Source organism: Solanum pennellii, chromosome 9 (genome assembly GCF_001406875.1).
Source record: "Solanum pennellii chromosome 9, SPENNV200".
NCBI classification, from domain to species: Eukaryota; Viridiplantae; Streptophyta; class Magnoliopsida; order Solanales; family Solanaceae; genus Solanum; species Solanum pennellii.
The window spans coordinates 6889583-6912428 of record NC_028645.1 but is presented as its reverse complement, the minus strand read 5'-3'; the positions used below and the strand labels follow the sequence as shown (position 1 = coordinate 6912428).

At 37.9% G+C, this 22846-nt stretch overlaps 4 protein-coding genes across 4 annotated transcripts; 2 read left to right on the top strand and 2 right to left on the bottom strand.

Annotated features, from left to right (window-relative positions):
• The first annotated feature begins 1057 nt into the window (after positions 1-1057).
• LOC107029958 (uncharacterized protein Mb2253c-like) lies at positions 1058-1453 on the top strand. The gene has a single exon (XM_015231386.1). The coding sequence runs from the start codon at positions 1058-1060 to the stop codon at positions 1451-1453; it is 396 nt and encodes a 131-aa protein (XP_015086872.1).
• Positions 1454-1853: 400 nt separating this feature from the next.
• On the top strand, positions 1854-2699 carry LOC107029957. Its single transcript, XM_015231385.1, has one exon. It carries the CDS (start codon positions 1854-1856, stop codon positions 2697-2699), a length of 846 nt encoding a protein of 281 aa, XP_015086871.1.
• A 16950-nt stretch (positions 2700-19649) lies between these two features.
• Positions 19650-20162, bottom strand: LOC114073965. The gene has a single exon (XM_027911735.1). It carries the CDS (start codon positions 20160-20162, stop codon positions 19650-19652), a length of 513 nt encoding a protein of 170 aa, XP_027767536.1.
• Positions 20163-20591: 429 nt separating this feature from the next.
• On the bottom strand, positions 20592-21218 carry LOC114073964. The gene has a single exon (XM_027911734.1). It carries the CDS (start codon positions 21216-21218, stop codon positions 20592-20594), a length of 627 nt encoding a protein of 208 aa, XP_027767535.1.
• Between the last annotated feature and the right edge of the window lie 1628 nt (positions 21219-22846).

The window sequence follows — 22846 nt, the reverse complement described above, 5'->3', positions numbered from 1 at the left end:
CGATAACCAGTTGAGTTTCGGTGAGTAATCTTGAGTTGCTCACATATATCTCTCATCAAGGGACTGTTAAGATTCACACCATTATCAGTAATGATGGAGTCTAGTACCCCAAACCTGCTTATCAAATTGTTGCGAACAAAATTTGTTATAACTTTCTTGGTTACCGACTTGTACGAAGGTGCTTCCACCCACTTGGTGGAGTAATCAATAGCAACTAAAATGAATTTGTGTCCATTTGAAGCGGCTGACTCTATCATACCGATGACATCCATATCCCAAGCTACAAATGGCCAAGGTGAACTCATGACATTAAGTTCGTGAGGATCAAATCACCATGCACTTGACATTTATGACACTTCTGCACAAACTTGCAGCAATCATTCTCCATAGTCATCCATAAATAACCGGCTCGAAGGATCTTTCTTGCCAAGGTGAGCCCATTCATATGCGTGCCACAAACTCTAGCATGTATCTGTTCAATAAGTTTTGCATCTTCGACAACATCATCACATCTCAGAAGACCCAAATCTAGAGTCCTCCTATACAGGATTTCTCCACTTAGAAAGAAACTTAGAGTTATACGCGTATCAACTTCTTCTGGTTGGATGTAGCATCTTCATGATAATTTCAAGACTCCAAATACTTTTTTATATCAAAATACCATGGCAAACCGTCTGGTTTCGCCTCAACATGTGAACAATGTACCGGATGTTCTTTCAGCTCTATGTCTAGAGGATCAATATAATCAGTATCTGGATGCTTAATCATCGAAGCGATGGTGGCAAGGGCATCAGCCAACTCATTCTGTATTCTAGGAGTAGGTATGAACTCTCTCATGCGAAATATTTTTCACAACTTCTGTACATACTGTACGTAAGGTATAATCTTCGGGTTCTTCACATCCCATTCTTCTTGAGCCTGATGAATCAACAAATCTGAGTCTCCGAAAACCAATAGCTCGTGGACATTGATGTCAATATTCTTTGATGGAGCGTCCATTCATCAACGTAAAGGTATTGGATAAGTCTTAGTGATAGAATCTGGTCAACACTATCCTATGGCGGCTGAACTCCGATTTAATTGCATGAACAACATGGCTGAATACGAAGCTTGTATTCTTGGTTTGAAAATTGCCATCGACATGAATGTCCATGATCTATTGGTTTTCGGTGACTCAGATTTGTTGATTCATCAGGTTCAAGGAGAATGGGCCGTGAACAACCCGAAGATTATACCTTACATACAGTATGTACAGAAGTTGTGCAAAAGATTTCGCATGAGTGAGTTCATACCTACTCCTAGAATACAAAATGAGTTAGCTGATGCCCTTTCCACCATCGCTTCGATGATTAAGCATCCAGATACTGATTATATTGATCCTCTGGACATAGAGCTGAAAGAACATCCGATACATTGTTCAGATGTTGAGGCGGAACCAGATGGTTTGCCATAGTATTTTGATATAAAGAAGTATTTGGAGTCTTGAAATTATCCGGAAGATACTAGATCCAACCAGAAGAAGTAAATACGCCTTATGGATCTAAATTTCTTTCTAAGTGTAAGAATAATTGTATAGGAGGACTCCAGATTTGGGTCTTCTAAGATGTGTCGATGTTGTCGAAGCTACGAAACTTATGGAACAGATACATGTTAGAGTTTGTGGCACGCATATGAATGGGCTCACCTTGTCAAGAAAGATCGTTCGAGCCGGTTATTTATGGATGACTATGAAGAATGATTGTTGCAAGTTTTCGCAGAAGTGTCATAAATGTCAAGTGCATGGTGATTTGATCCGAGTGCCGCCTCACGAACTTAATGCTATGAGTTCACCTTGGCCATTTTTAGCTTGAGGTATGGATGTCATCGGTCCGATAGAGTCAACCGCTTCAAATGGACACATATTCATTTTGGTTGCTATTGATTACTCCACTAAGTGGGTGGAAGCACCTTCGTACAAGTCGGTAACCAAGAAAGTTGTAACGGATTTTGTTCGCAACAATTTGATATGCAGGTTTGGGGTACTAGAATCCATCATTACTGATAGTGGTGCAAATCTTAACAATCACTTGATGAGAGATATATGTGAGCAACTCAAGATTACTCACCGAAACTCAACTGGTTATCGCCCTCAAATGAACAGAGCTGTAGAGGCCGCCAATAAGAACATCAAGAAGATTCTAAGGAAAATGATTGACAATCATCGATGTTGGCATGAGATGTTTCCATATGCTTTATTGGGTTATCGAAGGACTCTCCGAACGTCGACTGGAGCTACTCCATACTTGCTGGTATATGGAACAGAAGAAGTCATACCAACTGAAGTTGAGATACCGTCTTTGAGAATCATCCGAGAAGAAGAATTAAGTAATGCTAAGTGGGTCAGCAAGCGCATTGGTCAGTTAACGTTGATTGATGAGAAGAGAATGGTTGTTTTTTGTCATGGACAGTTATATCGACAAAGGATGATTGGTGCATTCCACAAGAGAGTAAGAGTTAGAAATTTTGAAATCGGTCAGTTAGTACTTAAGCGCATTTTCCCTCTCCAGGATGAGTACAAAGGAAAATTCGCACTAAATTGGCAAGCACCGTACATGGTTCGCAAAGTATTATCTGGAGGTTCTTTGGTCCTGTCAGATATGGATGACACCGCATGGACGAAACTGATCAACTCAGATGATGCCAAGAGATACTATGTGTGAATCTTAGTTTGTATTTCTATTGTTCTATTTTGCTTGTATTCGCTTTGTTTAAAATTTTATCCCTCTTATAATGAACTACGTCTCACCTGAATTCTCAAGAATGAGATAGGTAGGAGGCCTATCGTCCTCGGTCACCCCTTTTATCCCCTTTAAATATTTCTTTGTATTTGAACTACGTTTGACCTGAATTCTCAAGAATGAGATACGTAGGCGGCCTAAGTCGGCCTCGGTCAGTTTATTTCTAAAGTTCTTATTTTGTTAATCCTTGAAGGGAACTACGTTTGACCTGATTCCTACCTCAACGGTATACGTAGGCGCCACAAGGGTTTGATCATATTCCCGTAAGATTTCTATTCCTCTTTACAATAGAAACTGGGACAGAATTTTGAGAGGTACTCAAAAATTCTCATGAAGAAGATTTTTCCTCAACAAGTCAAGACTGAAGGTATTTTGAGATTTGCAACAGGGACACAATTCTTGAGAGGATCTAAAAAATTCCACGATTTTCTTAGCGACAGTTGAAAGATAAGACGATACCTTTAACTGGGACATAAATTTTGAGGATGGCCTCAAAATTTCAAACATGGGTTTATCGAAAAGTCTAGAGCGGCTTTGAATACACCCCGTCGGATAATCAGATATACCTCCACGCATCAGTCTCATAGAAGTTCTCTAAGTCTGGCGTGACATGACACTTGGCAGTGACCATTTTTAAAGTGTTACTTCTCAACTTTATTTTCTTAAAGATTTTCCTTTTGTGTTTCATCTGTTTTGGCACAAAATAGTTTGTCTCATCTATCAAGAGTCGGGAGATCAGGAAATCAACCGGAGATAGCAGGACAAGGAGTAGACAACTGAAGAAATCGACATCGATTAGTTCGTTTTTAAAACTAACAATTTTTCTTTGGACCCAAGTTTATAGCTTTGCTCTGAAATCAGCAACTTCTTCCAATGGATGAATATGGAGAAGTCAAAGGAGGAGAAAACTATCCTAAAATCAATAGTTTTTTTTTCTAGAAAGCAGGAATCATTTTATATCGCTTATGTCGGAGACTTGGGAATATGAATTGTTCATTTTAATAAATTTCCCACAACATGAAATATCTCAACCAATTTCCAACAATATGAAACTTATAAAGAATGTCCAGCTAGATTTGAAGGTGAATCAAGCAAAAATCTCAAGGAAGAGTTTATGGTTTCAGTAAAGGACGTCATTTGCAGTATAATGTCGGATATGATATCATGCATTACTCGGAAGGGTCAGTTCTTTTATTGTCGATCAAGACGGTATACTATCTGGAAGTCGTTTTACCGTTATCATCATTGGATACGATATTATTATCCAGAAAGCACCCAGAAGATCACTATGTTGCTCGATTTAAGCACTATCTTCATTTGGGACCGAGGATAACATCAAGAGTTAAGATCACGCATCGCGAGTCAATATCCAAGCATCGCGAGAAGATTTCATACCTCACAGAAATTTATGCATCGTGAGAGGATTTCATGCCTCGCAGAAAAGTTATGCATCGCGAGAAGATTTCATACCTCACAGAAATTTATGCATCACGAGAAGATTTCATACCTCGCAGAAATTTATGCATCACGAGAATATTCCATGCCTCGTTGAAATTTATGCATTGCGAGAGGAGTTCATGCCTCGCAGAAAAGTTATGCATCGCGAGAAGAATTCATACCTCGTAGAAATTTATGCATCGCGAGAAGATTTCATACCTCGCAGAAATTTATACATCACGAGAGGATTTCATGCCTCGCAGAAAATTTATGCTTTGCGATTAAGATTTCATACCTCCCAAAAATTTATGCATCGCGAGAAGATTTCATACCTCGCAAAAATTTATGCATCACGAGAAGATTACATGCCTCGTTGAAATTTATGCATCGCAGGAAGATTTCATGCCTCGCATAAAAGTTATGCATCGTTAGAATATATTCATTCCCCGTATGAAGTCATGCACTGCCAGAAAAGGAAATCGTGTATCCCAAGAGAAATGTTTACCCATCGGCATCAAATGCATTCTTTATTTTGATAAAAGTAAACTCCAAAGGCGCATGAAAGACGACATCAAGAGAAACATCAGCACTGCATCAACTTTCATTTATGTTGATATCAAATGAACAATATATTGAAGATTACATTGCAAACGTAAGACATGAACTTTGGTTTACGTCAAACCGATCAAGGTGACATCAAATGAAGAAGTAGAGCAACTGAGTGTCAACACGGTAAAAGACACTCTCTCCCATTTGAATTGCATTTTTAAGATGACGAGTTTTATCTCAGTCATTGTCGAGAGCATCTGAAAGGATGAATTCTCCAAAAACATAACCACAGGTGCGGACGACATAAAAAAGGATGCAGCACAACGTGGAACTTTTTCTTAGCAGCGAACTGGGGCATAGTCCAGAGAGGAGTATCAAACTCTTAGGACGTGAGCAGAAGAGTGACTTCCACCACAATCAAACCACACCCCTATCATAAAGGCATGTGGGTTTTTTCTTTAGGTCTGTCACTTTCAGTCTCGCATCCAAAAATTTTATATCTATCGAAAGCAAGTTTCCAATCTGAGTGACAATGCGCCAAGAGCTTTGGAAATTATGTTTGTGTAGGTTCTTAATTATGGGTGTGAAGCGCGCCACATTTATGGATAAGAGGTTACAAGCCTTCTTTTCATACTCGATTTAATTTGTCACTTATACAAAACCAAAGGTTATCTAACAAAATAGACTTCCTTTTCAACCGATCGAGTCGAACTATAAACAGCGTGATACCTAGGTTAAAGGATATGTAGGCGGACTCAATGTTTAAAACTCGGCTGTATTCCAACATTCGCTCTTAAATCCTACTCCCGAGCATTTCGGTCCCTTCATGAATACCACATATCACTATGTCAAGACTTTTTGGCAGCAACCAAACAACACTATTTCAAGACATAAGAGACGAGAAAATCACATGAAGGGGAAGTTATTACATGTTTATATGCAGCGAAATGAGGGTAAGACGAGCGGGAGGACCTCACCACTAGAGACACAGACCGGGCAGTAGGAAAAACACCCAAACAACAACTCACGCTTGAATTCCTTAAGGAATGGAAACTAGTTCTCGTTTTCTTTGCCTCTTCTTTTTTTTGAATGTAATTGTAGACCTGACATGATCATGAGCATACTAAAGATAATAAAGTGTTGCGGAAGCCAAATCATACTTAAAATGAAAAGATGGGGAATACCCATATTCTATAACAGAGATATTTGAAAACAATGAGTTTAATACAAAAGAAATATTGACTCAATACTAAGCTGAATCTAACTATGTCAGAAAATAGCCTCTAAACTAGACTAGAAATACTGGGACAAACCCCAACTAAATCTAGCAAAAATTGAAACTAAATGACTAAAGACTGAAATGAAACTCATGACTGTTGTCCTCGGAGAATGAGGACTCACCACTGAATCTGCTGAACAGGAGATCGGGAAATCGATCTATGCGTGATCTGGATGCTGAGAACCTGAACCTACATCACGAGAAGATGTAGTGCACGTATGCGTTAGTACTTGAAAGGTACTGAGCATGTAGGATAGAGAACGTCTGAAATAATACATAACTGAACAAGCACAAATACATGTATAATAATCTGAACGTGATGTGCTGATTTCTGAGCTAATTGGATGCACTGACCAATTTATAACATGCTAAAACTGAATACTGAATATACTGATAAATGGTCAATGCAGAGAGTATGACTGAACTGTGGGAGATACTAATAACCGATAATAAAACCACATGAGCTAAATGTGGAGTCCGATGTATACGCCCCATCGAGAGGACCCAATATACCCTGCCAAAGGTATAAAGGTATGCTGGCATGATCACCAAACTGATTGCCCACATAGGGGGCTTACAACCTACTTGGCTAGTAGTTCTGGGACTACTGGGTACACTAAACCCTAGTCCAACTCGGTATTATGCTACTCCAAATGAATTTTGTAAATTAACTGATTATTACTGAATTTCTGTAAATACTGGATAGCTCAAAACTAAACATACAAACTGAGAATGCAACAATTAATCTAGTAATTATGCATTTATAACTGAGGCATGTATATCTGAAGTGTCTGAAATATATGACCTAGCATGTGTAATTCAAGAACTAAAGAAATACAAAGATAGGGTTCTGAAATTCATGCGATAATCTGAGTAATAACATGATAATCTTATTTGGAACATATATTTAACTAAATCATGAAGTTATATCAAAGTTCTAGAAACCCTAGGTTTAATTATGATAAGAGAATCAAGAACTGACTGAAACTAAGGACCAAACGGTTGAAAGGAACCCACTAGTGGAATCCCACATACCTGGTGATAAAATCCACGTAAAAATACTTAAGTTTCGGGGCTGGAAGTGCTGGAGCTTGTGGCGTTCTTGAACTAGGGTTCTTAAGCTTTTTTCTTCTCTCTTGCTTCTAATTTTCTATGTTTTGATTTAATGATTTGACTTGGGTATGTTTAAATTATGTTTCGAGGCTTAAACTGACTAAAATCTGATGATTTAGTGTCAAAACAACGTAACTTAGGGTTTAAACGGAGTGGGAAAGGTCAAAAATACCCCTGGAAAGGTTGTTGTCGGGCCTCACGATGACCAGGACTGACGGTCCATCGTGCGCCCGACGCCCAATCATTAGGTCCATCGTGAGGGCCTGTTCGACAGGCCTTTACTAAAATGGGCATAACTTTTTACTCGGAGGTCTGATTTTAGCAAGGTCGGTGGCTAGATAATTCAATTATCTATTTGTAGGTGGGTCATGGGAGACCTAATTTATTTTGTTCTAATAGTAATGATCATTTTAAGTAGACCCAACTGCATTTCCCCTTAACTGGCTGCAAATTTTCCACCTACGGACCATACGTCCATCTACGAACCATGATGGTCATCCATAGATCTTGTCAGAGAGAGGTTGAAGGGAGTCTTGATCGACGGTCACGGACTACGGACCGTTGTTTGACCTACGGACCGTAGGTCCGTCCGACGTCCAAGACTTAACCAATTTTTCTAGGCTGAATTTTTTTTGGGAGTTTTTTATCCCATCGACGGTTGTGTAGGACGGACCGTGGTTCAGGCTACGGTCCGTCGATGCCACCGTTGGTAGTACCTGCAGATTTTTTTCTGAAAAACTAATTTTTTGTCAGTTTTGGCTACGGGGTGTTACATTATCTCCCCCTGGGGAACATTCGTCCTCGAATGAAGACTAAACTAGCTGAAATAGAGGGAGAGAGATGCAAACCCCACTACTAAACACTGAGAACTGAGTTCTGACTTAATTGAGTTCTCAGTACATGCAATTACGCTAAAAATAAAAGTACAAACTGAGGGAACATGATTCTAAAACTGAATTTACGCATGAATGACTGTAAAACTGAAGTGGAACAATTACCTCAAGATGTAGTGGAATCGGAAGGAAAAAGGTAAGGATACTTGGCTTTCATGGCTGCTTCTGCTTCCCAAGTAGCTCCCTCTACGGACTGACTCCTCCACAAAACCTGACTGAAGTGACTTCTTTGTTTCTCAACATTCTAACCTGACGGTCAAGAATCTCAACTGGTACATCCTCATAAGAAATACTATCTTTCACCACCACACTCTCTAATGGCACTATAGGGGCTAGGTCACCCACGCACTTCTTCAAGAGCGAGATGTGGAAAACCGGATGCGCTGCTGCTAATTTTGCTGGCAACTCTAACTCATATGCCACCTTGCCAATCCTTTTCAAGATCTTGTAAGAGCCTACATATCTAGGACTGAGCTTCCCTTTCTTTCAAAATCTCATCACCCCTCTCATAGGTGAGACTTTCAGAAAAACCCAATCATCAACTTGGAACTCTAGTTCACTTCTCCTTACATCTGCATAAGATTTCTGGCGACTTTGGGTTGTCTTAAGTCTATCTCTAATGAGTTGCACTTTCTCCATAGCATAAAGGACTGAATCTGGCCCTATCAAAGCTCTTTCACCTACTTCAAACCAACCAACAGGAGATCTACATCTACGCCTATATAAAGCCTCATAAGGGGCTATCTGAATGTTGGAATGGTAGCTATTATTGTAGGCAAACTAAATAAGAGGAAGGTTATCATCCCAAATACCTTTGAAATCGATCACACAAGCTCTCAACATATCCTCTAAGGTCTGAATGGTACGCTCTGCCTGCCCATCCGTCTATGGATGAAATGATGTACCAAGGTTAACTTGAGTACCAAGACCTTTTTGAAATGACTTCCAGAAATGAGAGGTAAACTGAGGACCTCTATCTGAGATGATAGACAAAGGAACCCTATGCAATCTCACAATTTCAGTAAGGTAAAGCTTGGCATACTCCTCTGACGAATATGTAGTCTTGACAGCAAAAAAGCGAGAAGACTTAGTCATCCTATCAACTATCACCCAAATTGAGTCATGTTGTCTGCGAGTAGGAGGTAACCCTATGATGAAATACATATTGATCACATCACACTTCCAAGTAGGAATATCGATCTCTTGAGTCATACCTCCTGGTTTCAGATGTTCTACCTTGACTTGGTGGCAATGACGGCACTTACTCATAAAGTCTGCTATATCCCTCTTCATGCTATTCCACCAATAGACTTCCCACAGATCGCGGTACATCTTAGTGGCACCTGGATAAATAGAATACCTAGAGTTATGAGCTTCTGCAAGAATATGCTGCCTCAACTCTCCCACATCAGGAACACACAATCTACCTTGGTGGCGAAGTACACCATCTCCCCCTTGGGAGAAAACCTCCACTCTCTAATTGTGGACTGCACCCTTTAGTTCAAGCAAGATCGGATCACTCTCTTGCTTTTCCTTAACCTCCACTACCAAAGACGATTATGCCCCATTCTGAATTGTTACACCGCTGTCTGATATGCTCATAAGGCGAACTCCCAAGCGAGCAACCCTGTCAACATCCTTCACTAGCTCCTTTCTTTTTTCCTCAACATGGGCTACACTACCCATAGATAATCTACTAAGAGCATCGGCCACTACATTCGCCTTTCCAGGATGATAATGCACACTCATATCATAATCCATAAGGAACTCAATCAATCTCCTTTGGCGAAGATTCAAGTCTTTCTGGGTGAACACATACTGAAGGCTCTTATGATCGATGAACACATCTACATGAACACCATACAAGTAGTGTCTCCATATCTGGAGTGCAAACACCACTGTTGCAAGCTCGAGGTCATGAGTTGGATAGTTCTTCTTATGCACCTTAAGCTTTCTAGAGGCATAAGATATAACCTTATCTCTTTGCATCAACACACAACCAAGGCCAACTCTGGATACATCGCAATAGATCACATAACCATCTGAACCCTCTAGTAGAGTCAAGACAGGAGCTGTAGTCAATCTAGTTTTCAATTCTGCGAAGCTTTTCTCACAATCATCTGACCATTGGAACTTGACCATCTTCTGAGTCAACCTAGTCAATGGTGAGTCTATGGATGAAAATCCTTCCACAAACCTTCTGTAATAACCTACTAGACCTAAGAAACTTCTGATATTTGTAGCAGAGGTAGGTCTGGGCCATTGTTTCACTACTTCTATCTTTTGTGAATCTACGCGGATTCCTTCGCTAGATACAATGTGACTAAGGAAAGCAACGGATTGCAACTAAAACTCACTTTACTAAACTTAGAGAATAAATGGCGATCTTTGAGAGTCTGCAGAACAACTCTCAAATGACTTGCATGTTCTTCCTCACTCCTAGAGTAAATGAGGACATCATCAATGAAGACGATAATGAACAAGTCTAAGTACTATTCGAACACTCTGTTCATCAAATCCATGAAAGCTGCAAGAGCATTGGTTAGTCCAAATGACATAACTACAAATTCATAATGACCATATTTAGTTCTGAAGGCTGTTTTCAAAATGTTACTATCTCTGACTCTGAGCTGATGATAACCCGATCCGAGGTCTATCTTTGAGAAATGACTAGCACCCTGAAGTTGGTCAAACAAGTCATCAATCCTGGGGATGGTATACTTATTCTTGATTCTGACCTTGTTCAACTGTCTATACTCAATGCACATTCTAAGAGAACCTTCTTTCTTCTTTACGAACAATATTGGTGCACCCCATTGTGAAATACTAGGTTTGATGAAACCCTTATCTAGAAGGTCTTTCAACTGCTCTTTCAATTCCTTAAGCTCTGCTGGAGCCATTCTGTAAGGAGGAATAGAAATAGGCTGGGTATCTGGAAGAAGATCAATTCCAAAGTCGATTTCTCTTTCGGGAGGGACTTTGGGAAGATCACACATATGGAAATTCACAGACTACTAGAACTGAATCAAGAGCTGGGGTTTCAAGGCTAGAATCCTTAACCCGAACTAGATGATAGAGATAACCCTTTGAGATCATCTTTATGGCCTTAAGGTAAGAAATAAATCGACCCATAGGCGCTAAGATTCCATTTTAAGATTGGTTCGTCTGGAAACTGAAAACGAACAATCCTAGTTCTGAAATCGACGTAACCAATCCATGCCTATAATGACATCGAAGTCTACCATTTCTAACTCTACTGGATCTGCTGAGGTGACTTTCTGAGAGACTGTGACAGGGCAATTTCTGTATACCCGTCTAGCTATAACTGGGTCACCGACTGGAGTAGAGACTTAGAAGGGTTCTGAGAGAGTTTCTGGACTAATACTGATTTGGACTGCTATACTGAGTTATAAAAGAGAAAGTCATGTCTGTTGTCTTTCCACTAAGTGAACCATATGTGAGTCACATCTTTGAGTTTGTAATATGTATAATCTCACCTATTACTACCTGTTACTGACATCACACCAAATATTTTCTTGACCTCATCAATGAACTTCTGTGGGTCCTTACCAACTTGCGATCCTAAAAACTTAGGCGGATTCATCCTAACAAAATCACAAACTCTGGCTGCCACTAATCGGTCATTTCTTTTAGTAGGAACTAGAACCTACTGATTGTTCTGGTTGGTCATACTCTTGACCAAAAGCTGAATTGGCTTTCTGAAATTCTACATTTGAACTTCCTTATCTGGTATTAGAGGAACTGTGTTAGCATTATGTGCATTATCATTCCATGCCTAAGCTCTACGAGAAGGCATGATCTTAAGCGCTCAACGTCGAGTTAGAATGGAATAAGATCATACCTTACGCACGATAAGAGTAACAAGAAGGTGAAGTTTTTCCTAAACCAATTCATAGCCTCCCTCTCATTAGATGTGGTGCACTTCACACCCATGAAAATGACTCTACTTAGTGGGGCTTTTTTATATATCCTAGGACTCTTGAGCCTAGTTCTCTGATACAAAGTTTTGTCATGCCCCGAGCTACCCCCGAGACGCGAACATGGAACCTAGGACCACAAGTGATCCCAAGCTAACCCTGCTGGCATGATCATGAGCATACTAAAGATAATAAACAGTTGCGGAAGCTAAATCATACTTAAAATTAAAAGATGCGAAATACCCATATTCTATAGCTGATATATTAGAAAACAATGAGTTTAATACAAAAGAAATATTAACTCAATACTAAACTGAATCTAACTATATCTGAAAATAGCCTCTAAAGTAGACTAGAAATACTGGGACAAGCCCCAGCTAAATCTAGCAAAAACTGAAACTAAATGACTAAAGACTTAAATGAAACTCATGACTGTTGTCCTCGGAGAATGAGGACTCACCACTGAATCTGCTAAATTGGAGATCGGAAAATTGATCTATGTGTGATCTTGATGCTGAGAACCTGAACCTACGTCACGAGAAGATGTAGCGCACGTATGCGTCAGTATTTGAAAGTTATTGAGCATGTAGGATAGAGTACATCTGAAATAATACATAACTGAACAAACACAAATACAAGTACAATAATCTGAACGTGATGTGCTTATTTCTGAGCTAATTGGATGCAATGACCAATTTATAACATGCTGAAACTGAATACTGAATATACTGATAAATGGTCAATGCAAAGAGTCTGACTAAACTGTGGGAGCTACTAATAACCGATAATAAAACCACATGAACTAAATGTGGAGTCCGATGTATTCGCCCCATCAAGAGGACCCAATATACCCTGCCAAAGGAATAAAGGCATGCTGGCGTGATCTCAAAACTGATTGCCTACAGAGGGGACTTACAACCTACTTGACTAGTAGTTCTTGGACTATTGGGTATGCTAAACCCTAGTCCAACACGGTATTATGCTACTCCCAATGAATTCTGTAAATTAACTGATTATATCTGAATTTCTATAAATACTGGATAGCTCGAAACTGAACATGCAAACTGAGAATGCAACAATTAATCTAGTAATTATGCATTTATAACTGAGGCATGTATATCTGAAGTGTCTGAAATATATGACCTAGCATGTGTAATTCAAGAACTAAAGAAATACAAAGGTAGGGTTCTGAAATTCATGCGATAATCTAAGTAATAACATGATAATCTAATTTGGAACATATATTTAACTAAATCATGAAGTTATATCAAAGTTCTAGAAACCCTAGGTTTAATTATGATAAGAGAATCAAGAACTGACTTAAACTAAGGACTCAATGGGTGAAAGGAACCCACTAGTAAAATCCCACATACCTGGTGATGAAATCCACAAAAAAATACTTAAGTTTCGGGGCTGGAACTGCTGGAGCTTGTGGCGTTCTTGAACTAGTGTTATTGAGCTTTTTTCTCCTCTCGTGTTCTAATTTTCTAAGTTTTGATTTAATGATTTGACTTGGATATGTTCTAATTATGTTTCTAGGCTTAAACTGACTAAAATCTGATGATTTTGGGTCAAAAAAACGTAACTTAGGGTTTAAACGGAGTGGGAAAGGTCAAAAAGACCCTTGGAAAGGTTGTTGTGGGGCCTCACGACGTCCAGGACTGACGGTCCGTCATGCGCCCTACGCCCCGTCGTTGGGTCTGATTTTATCAAGGTTGGTGGCTATGGAAAGTTAATTCAAATATCTGTCTGTGGGTAGGTCATGAAACACCTAATTCATTTTGTGCTAAGGGTTATGATAATTTTAAGTTGACCCAACTGCATTTTCCCTTAACCGGCTGCAAATTTTCCACCTATGGACCGTAGGTCCACCTACGAACCATGCTGGTCATCCTTAGCTCGAGAGAGGTTGAAGGGGGTCTTGATCGACGGTCACGGACTACGGACCGTCGTTTGACCTACGGACCGTAGGTCCGTCCGACGTCCAAGACTTAACCAATTTTTCTAGGCTGAAATTTTTTTTGGAGTTTTTATCCCATCGACGGTTGTGCAGGACGGACCGTGGTTCAGGCTACGGTCCGTCGATGCCACCGTTGGTAGCACCTGCAGATTTTTTTTCTGAAAACTAATTTTTGGTCTATTTTGGCTACGGGGTGTTACACAATTTCTCTATGTCTTGTTAAAGTAAGTTCACAATTTTCTCTTTTTCCTCTTGGTTTCTTTCTCGACGTTTCAACTAAAAATCTCCAAGGTTCCCCTAAAAAATTTCTCGCTATCTAGTATCACCCCCCCCCCCTTTTTAACCTAAGAGAAAGAATTTTTTTTATCCCCCACAAAGTAGAAGAAAGAGAAGATTTATAGAAGAACATTAGGGCTTCAGATTTGGGAGGAAAAAGGGTAAAATCGAAAATCCCCCACCCATCCCAAATTCAAAATCTTTCAAACACTTTCAACAAAACGGGAAAAACATCTTTTTCACCTCGAATTTGTTCGATTCCTGTCACACCTCTTTTATTTATGTTTTAATTGTTGAGGATGTGACTGGTTTTTTAAATTTTTTTAATTTTTTTTTAGAGTCGCCACTTGAAATTGAGTTTTTTAGGTGTTTCAAGTCACCAGATAGTTCTTAATTTAAAATAAAAACTTTTTTTTTGTTTTGGTCTACGAAAAACAGAGATTGGGTAAGGAATTCTATTGACCGGAGGGAAGGTATGAGGCACCCCCCGAGTCTCGTGGTTCTAGCACGGTCGCTTTATTAACTTATATTTGGCTAAAATAATTTATTTATTTAAATTGGATAAAAGGTGAAAAAAATTAATTACTATTTTTTAAAAAAAATATTGGCCTGAGAGCGTAACCGCAGACAAGACCCTTCTTTTTAGAAAAGAATACACACCAAGGATCGTAACCGAACACATGATGGTATTTGAAGTTTTATTTTAAAAAAAAAATACAATAATTAATTACTCAAAAAAAAAAATAACGATATGAACGGATAAAAGAACATGGTGCAACATATAAACCAAGAAATGATTAGTTTTTATTTATTTATTATTATAAAAAAAATTCTAGCATTTATATTTATGGTTTTACCAAAAGAAAAAAAAAAGTTTTACTACTAGACAATGACAACAAAAAAAAAATTACAAAATTACAATTAAACACTCTTTTAAACTAATGATATACTAGTTTAATTTTTTTTTTTATATATATATATACTGATAAAAATTTAAGAAATAACCAATTTGGTAAAAAAATTTTATATATATATATAAATGACTACCTTGACTTATTTGATAGAAGATTGCAAAATAGCAAATTTTTAATTGTTGAATTATTAAGTCAAGTTAGTCAAATTTGTATTTTTACTTTAATAATCAATTCAAATATTTTTTTAAGAGATTTTTTTTTTTAAAAAAAAAACATATTTACTTTTTCTTCTTTTTTTTAAGAAATAACCAGATTTATTTTTTTGCAAAAATAACCAGATTTACATTTTTTTTGCAAAAATAACCAGATTTTTTTTGCAGTAATAACCAGATTTACATTTTTTGCAGAAATAACCAGATTTTATTTTTTTGCAGAAATAACCAGATTTACATTTTTTTGCAGAAATAACAAGATTTTATTTTTTTGCAGAAATAACCAGATTTACATTTTTTGCAGAAATAACCAGATTTACATTTTTTCTTTTGTTGCAAAAATGACCAGATTAAACCCTTTTGCAAAAATGACTAGTTTTACGTTTTTTTTATTTTTTCTTAAGTTCATTCCTTAAAAAAGAAAGTTACCGAAAACCTAAAAGATTTGCAATTGCTATATTTTAATTACTTATTTTTTTTTAACTAACTAAAGCTAAAATTTAAGCTAAAAATGATTAATAATATATATGTACATCATAATAAACATAATCATATGAAAAACACTATAGAATAATAAACTAATAGAAATATACAAACAAAGTAACATAAGGATAAACATAATCGTACGAGAATCATAATAAGCTTAGCAAAAAATATCAACAATTTTTCAAAAAAAAAACATAAAAAAAACATAAAGATTACATTGAAATGTAAAAAAAGAAATACCTAGAGTTGATGACAAGCAAATATAGGAGCAAATTTAATTGAATTCCCAAGACAACCCAATAGATATATCTTCTTCTTTTTTTTAAAAAAAAAAGAAGAAGAAATTTTTTTAAAGTAAGTTTTTTTTTTTGCAATTTTCTTTCTATCTCTTCCTTTTTTCTTTCTTCCCCAAGGAGGTTTAAATAGGTGATCAACATTAACATCCCACCTTTCTTGAAAACTTAAGAGCCAATGCATGCATTGGAATCTTTGTTTTCCCAAGGTGCCACCCAAGATGGCCAATGAAATTTTTTTTTATTTGAGAAAAATCAGATTAATTGAATATTCTTTTGCCCTTTTAGATGACCCATTTACTTTATTCATTAATTGAATATAGTTATATGGGCCATCAGAAAATAATAGGCCCAATGTCATTTAGATGGCCCATTTCTTTTATTCATTGTTTGAATAATAGTTAATGGGCCATCTGAAAAAATTTAAAATAGGCCCAAATGTTGATCCATTTCATCAAGACCCAAACAAATTGACCCACTAACACAAAATCTAAACATCTAAACAATTTTAAAGATCAAACACAACAAAATAATGCAGAAAAAAAAAGTCAAAATAAATAAATAATAAACATAAAAATCGAAATAAAAAATAAACAAATAATAATAATACTTCAAGCAAATCATCAACATGATAAACTTAAAGAACATTAATAACATAAATCCGACATCAAACGACTTATATGGTCAAACGAAAAAAGATAATGATGAATTTGGATAAAGATTGAGAGGGGGAAAAGATTGACATAACTTCCGGGTAAATGAAGGTCGCCGAAAAACTTTCCCGAAAAATTTTTGGATGGATTTTGAACTTAAAATTTATACCAAATGATAGCCCTTGAAGAGCTCTACACATTTATGTAAAGGGTTTGGGATGGGAATGACCGGAACTTTATAAATCTAAGGAAAAAGTAAAAATTTATATTTGGTTTTCCTTAGATCTACGGAGTTTGGCTATAGATATGGATGAAAGGTTTGTAGATTTAGGTAGAGGAGGATGAAAGGAAAAGATGGTAAAATTTTTTTAAAAAATTCCGGCCAAAAAGGTGGTGGCCACCGGGCGGTGGTGGCGGTAGCGGTGGCCGGCCGGCGGCATGGTAGTAAGGGGAAGAAGAAAGGGACAAAAAATCTAAAATAAAAATAAAAGAAAATGCTAATTTTTTAGAGTTTTGTATTTTTGTTTGGGTCCAATAACAGCCCTTGGATCAAAATATAATGAATGGTTGAGATTCAATCTTGACCATTTCTATGGACCGGGTCAAGATCAATTGGGCCATCAGAATTGATTTAAATCAGCCCAATTTAAACAAAATTGGGTCATTTGAGCCAATAAAATAATAAAGACAAATACCAAAAATTCAAATAATGAAAGAAAATCCCTTACTAAAAATATTATAGGAGTAAAATAAACACGTCAAAAATTAGGTGTTCACAGCATACCCCTCTTTGCTTGGAAATGTGAAGAGTTTTCAAGCAAAGAAAGTGAACGAAGTGGCTACTTTTTGACTGTTTCAAACTCCGATGAAGCCATTTTGAAAAAGATTACCAAGCTTTGCTTCAGAGGTTGCCTACATATCCTTGATTAAAAGGAAATCAGATCAGTGTAGCTCGAGAAACTTTGATAGTCGAAACTATCAGAAAAGACGGCTAAAAGATTGCTTCATATTGCTTGTCATCATCTGCTGCCTATAATTACAAAGAAGAAAAAAAAGTTAGAGAACTATGTCTCTCTACATTATAAATGTTACAAGATCCCTAATTGATGTATCTTCTTAGAGTCTTGTCTAGATCTTTCACTTGCTCTGTGCATTATCTTTGAGATCGATCTTCATGCTGTCTTGGCGGCTGGTGGATCATTCTTAAGTGCATGTTTTAACATGAGTGGGTTGTTGAAACTCAAAAACTCAAGATCACAAAATGAAGAACCCATGAAGAATATGTTTCCTTTAGAAAAGAAGAAAACATATGAGAATCTTGAACTAGGAAGAATGACCCTAGAATGAATATGTTAAGTGAAGCGTGTTGCCCTGAGAGTTCCAAATAAGATGCATTGTCCTAAGATTGGATGTATCCCCAAAATGTGAATAGGGTGTGTATAACCTATGAATGTTGGTGCGTATTGCTCCAGACATGAATATGGTGCGTATTGACCATTAATAAAGGATGTGTGCTTGTTGCACGAAATTCAGATTGGTGCGTATTGCACGAAATTCAGACAGGTGCGTATTGCACATGAACAAAGGATGGTGCGTATTGCCCATGAATAAAGAATGTGTGCTTGTTGCACGAAATTGAGATTGGTGCGTATTGCACGAAATTTAGACAGGTGCGTATGGCACATGAACAAAGGATGGTGTGTATTGCCCATGAATAAAGGACGTGTGCTTGTTGCACGGAATTCAAATTGGTGCGTATTGCACGAAATTCTCGCATTGATAGGCAAAATGCGAGTAGAATGAGATGAAACACCAAACATTTGAAGACTTTGGAGATCTTCCTTTTTGCGATGTTTCCTTTTGACTTGTAACCCGGCATTTTTTCTTTGATCAATTTCTCCAACTCTACTACAACTCCATGGTTAAGCAACCTTTGAAGCTCCCTCTTTGTTAAACAGGGGCCTTGATCTTTTGGTACTACCAAATATCATGGTGCGAGTGATGTCCCAAAGAATGATGACCTTCCTGAATTTTGAGTGAAGATCTGAGGTATTTTAGTCCTTGGTCCATGGCTTGTCAACTCAGATACTCAGCTTTACTTTTGGGAACCCGTAGTAAGCTTTGCACTCTTTACTTTATTTTGTCAAGAGATTATATCAAAAGGAGAAGAGAGAAAAAAAATAATAATAAAAAAAATATATCAAACTTAAGAGTAGGAAAGATTGGATCAAGAAAACTATAATTTAATGAAGGATATTCCTTTAAAAATGAGAAAGAGAAACTTATCTGGAGGCATATGTCGACTTTGATTGAACCATGACATGCACTTCGACTTGCCCCCTGATCCATTTTTTTTTTTGGTTCTCAAAATCTGAGTCATCTTCAATTGATCTATGTGCCCTTTATGCAGAGGTGTCGAGAAATGATCATCTTTGCAGATTTCATTCATGATGTTCTCTCTCTTTATCTTAAGGTGCCCGTAGGATTTTCACCTATAAGATTTTATTTCGTCTTTTGATGCCTATGAAGGTTTTCACCGATAAGACACTCTCTTTTTTTTTCTTTTTTTTTTTTGCCTTTGATGATTAATATCATTTTCAGATTTGACCAAAAATTCGGTTGCCAGAATAAACAGAATTATGATCTGACCTTATTCTATATATATAAAAAAAAACTAAAAATGCCCCAGTTTTCTGTAAACACTGGAGAACTGATTTTTTTTTTGATATGACCGAACCCCTAAAGGGTTGCCTACGTATCCTTTCGGAATCAGGTCAAACGTAGTTCGGAATTTTCAATGAGAGATTTTTTTTTAAGGAGGTGCCTCTGTTCTTTCAACCCCAAACATGTCGCAGAACCTTAGAATGCATTAGATGTAGTATCTTTTGACTGAATCTGCATTAACAATTATGCCCGTGGTTTTTCCTTCCACATCAGTAAGGTGCAGGGCTCCTTTGGACAATACTTCCTTGACAAGATATGGACCTTGCCAATTTTGGGCAAACTTTCCCTTGGCTTCTTCTTGGTGCGGGAGAACGCGCTTTAAGACCAGTTGACCTACTTCAAAGTGTCTTGGGTGCACCTTTTTGTTGTATGCACGAGCCATCCTTTGCTGATAAAGCTGACCAAAACAGACAGCCGTCAATCGTTTCTCGTCTATTAATGCGAGTTGCTCTAGTCGGGTTTTGACCCATTCGGTATCTTCAATTTCAGCCTCAACAATAATTCGAAGAGATGGAATTTCAACTTCTGCTGGAATCACAGCCTCAGTTCCATACACCAGCAAATAAGGAGTTGCACCAATCGAGGTGCGCACTGTTGTGCGATATCCTAAAAGTGCAAAAGGCAGTTTCTCATGCCATTGTCTAGTGCCTTGAACCATCCTTCTGAGAATCTTTTTGATATTCTTGTTGGCTGCCTCTACAGCTCCGTTGGCTTTTGGTCAGTATGGAGTAGAATTGTGGTGCACAATTTTGAACTGCTCGCATACCTCCTTCATCAGATTACTATTGAGGTTTGCAGCATTATCTGTGATGATAGCTCTTGGGATACCAAATCGACAAATAATGTTTGAATGAACAAAATCCACGACCGCCTTCTTAGTGATTGCTTTAAAAGTTATCGCCTCCACCCATTTGGTGAAGTAATCAATTGCAACCAAAATGAATCGATGTCCATTAGAGGCTTTTGGCTCGATTGGTCCGATTACATCCATTCCCCATGCAACAAAGGGCCAAGGAGAAGCCATGGGGTGCAACTCTGAATGAGGTGAATGAATGAGATCTCCATGGATTTTACATTGATGACATTTTTACACAAAGTGAAAGCAATCTTTTTCCATGGTAAGCCAATAATACCCCGCCCGGAGTATCTTTTTTGCAAGGACATATCCATTCATGTGTGGTCCACATACCCCAGCGTGCACTTCATTCATAATTTTCTCGGCTTCTTCAGCATCCAAACATCTCAATAAATTCAAATCCGGAGTTCGTTTATACAAAACATCCCCGCTCAAAAAGAAAACATTAGCCAGACGTCTAATAGTTCTTTTTTGGCTTTTGTTGGCATGTTCGGAGCATCTCCCTGTCTTCAAAAAATTCTTGATGTCTGAGTACCATGGATCACCATCAGGTTCTGCTTCCACTGTATTACAATAGCCATGTTGGTCCCGAACTTGAATCTCTAATGGGGTGATGTAAGTGTTTCCAGGATAGGGAAGCATTGAGGCCAAAGTAGCCAAGGCATCGGCCAAATCATTATGAAACCTGGGAATGTATCTAAACTCGATGTACCTGAACCTTTTGCTAAGATCTTCCACACATTTTCTATATGGAAGGAGCTTGAGGTCTCGAGTTTTCCATTCGCCTTGAGCTTGTCGGATAAGCAAATCAGAATCTCCCAACACAATTAATTCTTGCACACCCAAATCTATTGCCATAGTTAGACCCATGATGCAAGCTTCATACTCAGTCGTGTTATTTGTACAAAAGAAGCGAAGTCGAGCTGTTGCAGGGTAATGTTGCCCTGTGGGCGATATTAAAATTGCCCCAATTCCTATGCCTTTTGTATTGGTTGCTCCATCAAAGTACAATTGTCAGGCTTTATTTCCATTTGAACCTACTTCCTCAATTGAGTTAATCTCTTCATCTGGAAAATATGTATCCAATGGTTCGTAATCACCATCGACTGGGTTCTCTGCCAAGTGGTCTGCCAAAGCTTGGGCTTTCATTGCAGTGCGAGTGAAATATATAATGTCAAATTCAGTGAGCAAAATTTGCCATTATGCGAGTCTGCCAGTTGGCATTGGCTTCTGAAAGATGTACTTTAAAGGATCCATCCTTGATATGAGGTAAGTTGTGTAGGACAATAAGTAATGCCTTAACTTTTGAGCTACCCAAGTTAGGGCGCAACACGTCCTTTCCAAAAGGGTGTACTTGACCTCATAACTAGTGAATTTCTTGCTCAAGTAGTAGATAGCCTGCTCCTTCCTTCCTGTAGCATCATGTTGACCGAGAATACACCCAAAGGAATTATCTGTTACTGAAAGATATAGAAAGAGAGGCCTGTCAGGTTCAGGCGGTACCAACACGGGAGGGTTGGACAAATACTCCTTGATTTTTTCAAAAGCTCGTTTACAATCTTCTGTCCATCTGACAGCAGCATCCTTCTTCAAAAGTTTGAAAATGGGCTCACATGTGGTTGTGAGTTGAGCAATAAACCTGCTGATATAGTTCAACCTACCAAGTAGACTCATGACTTCGGTTTTATTTTTCGGGGATGTCAAATCTCGAATGACTTTTATTTTGGAGGGATCCAATTAGATTCCCCTTCTACTGACAATAAAACCCGAAAGTTTTCCAAATGGAACTCTGAATGCACATTTTGCTGGATTAAGCTTGAGGTCATATCTTCGCACTCTTTCCAAGAATTTTCTCAGATCTTGCACATGATCAACTTGTGTTTTAGACTTGATGATTACGTCATCGACGTATACTTCAATTTCTTTATGCATCATATCATGGAACATGGTGGTCATAGCCCTCATGTAAGTCGCCCCAGCATTTTTAAGACCAAATGGCATGACCCTGTAGCAATAAGTTCCCCATGGATTGGTGAAAGCAGTTTTCTCAGCGTCCTCTTCATCCATCAAGATTTGATGATACCCCGCATAACAGTCCACAAAAGATTGCATCTCGTGTTTTGCACAATTATCAACTAGGATGTGGATATTTGGAAATGGAAAGTTGTCTTTTGGACTAGCGTTGTTCAAATCCCGATAGTCAACACAAACTCTTGTCTTTCCATCCTTTTTTGGCACAGGAACAACATTTGCCAACCAAGTAGTGTAACGAATAACTTGGATCACCTTTGCATTCAATTGTTTCATTATTTCTTCCTTGATTTTTTCACTCACGTCCGGTTTGAATTTCCTTCTTTTCTGTTGGACGGGTGGAAAATCAGGATAAACGGGCAACTTATGAACCACTAAATCAACACTCAAACCTGGCATGTCATCATAAGACCAAGCAAATACATCTTTGTATTCAAACAAAAGTTGTATTATTG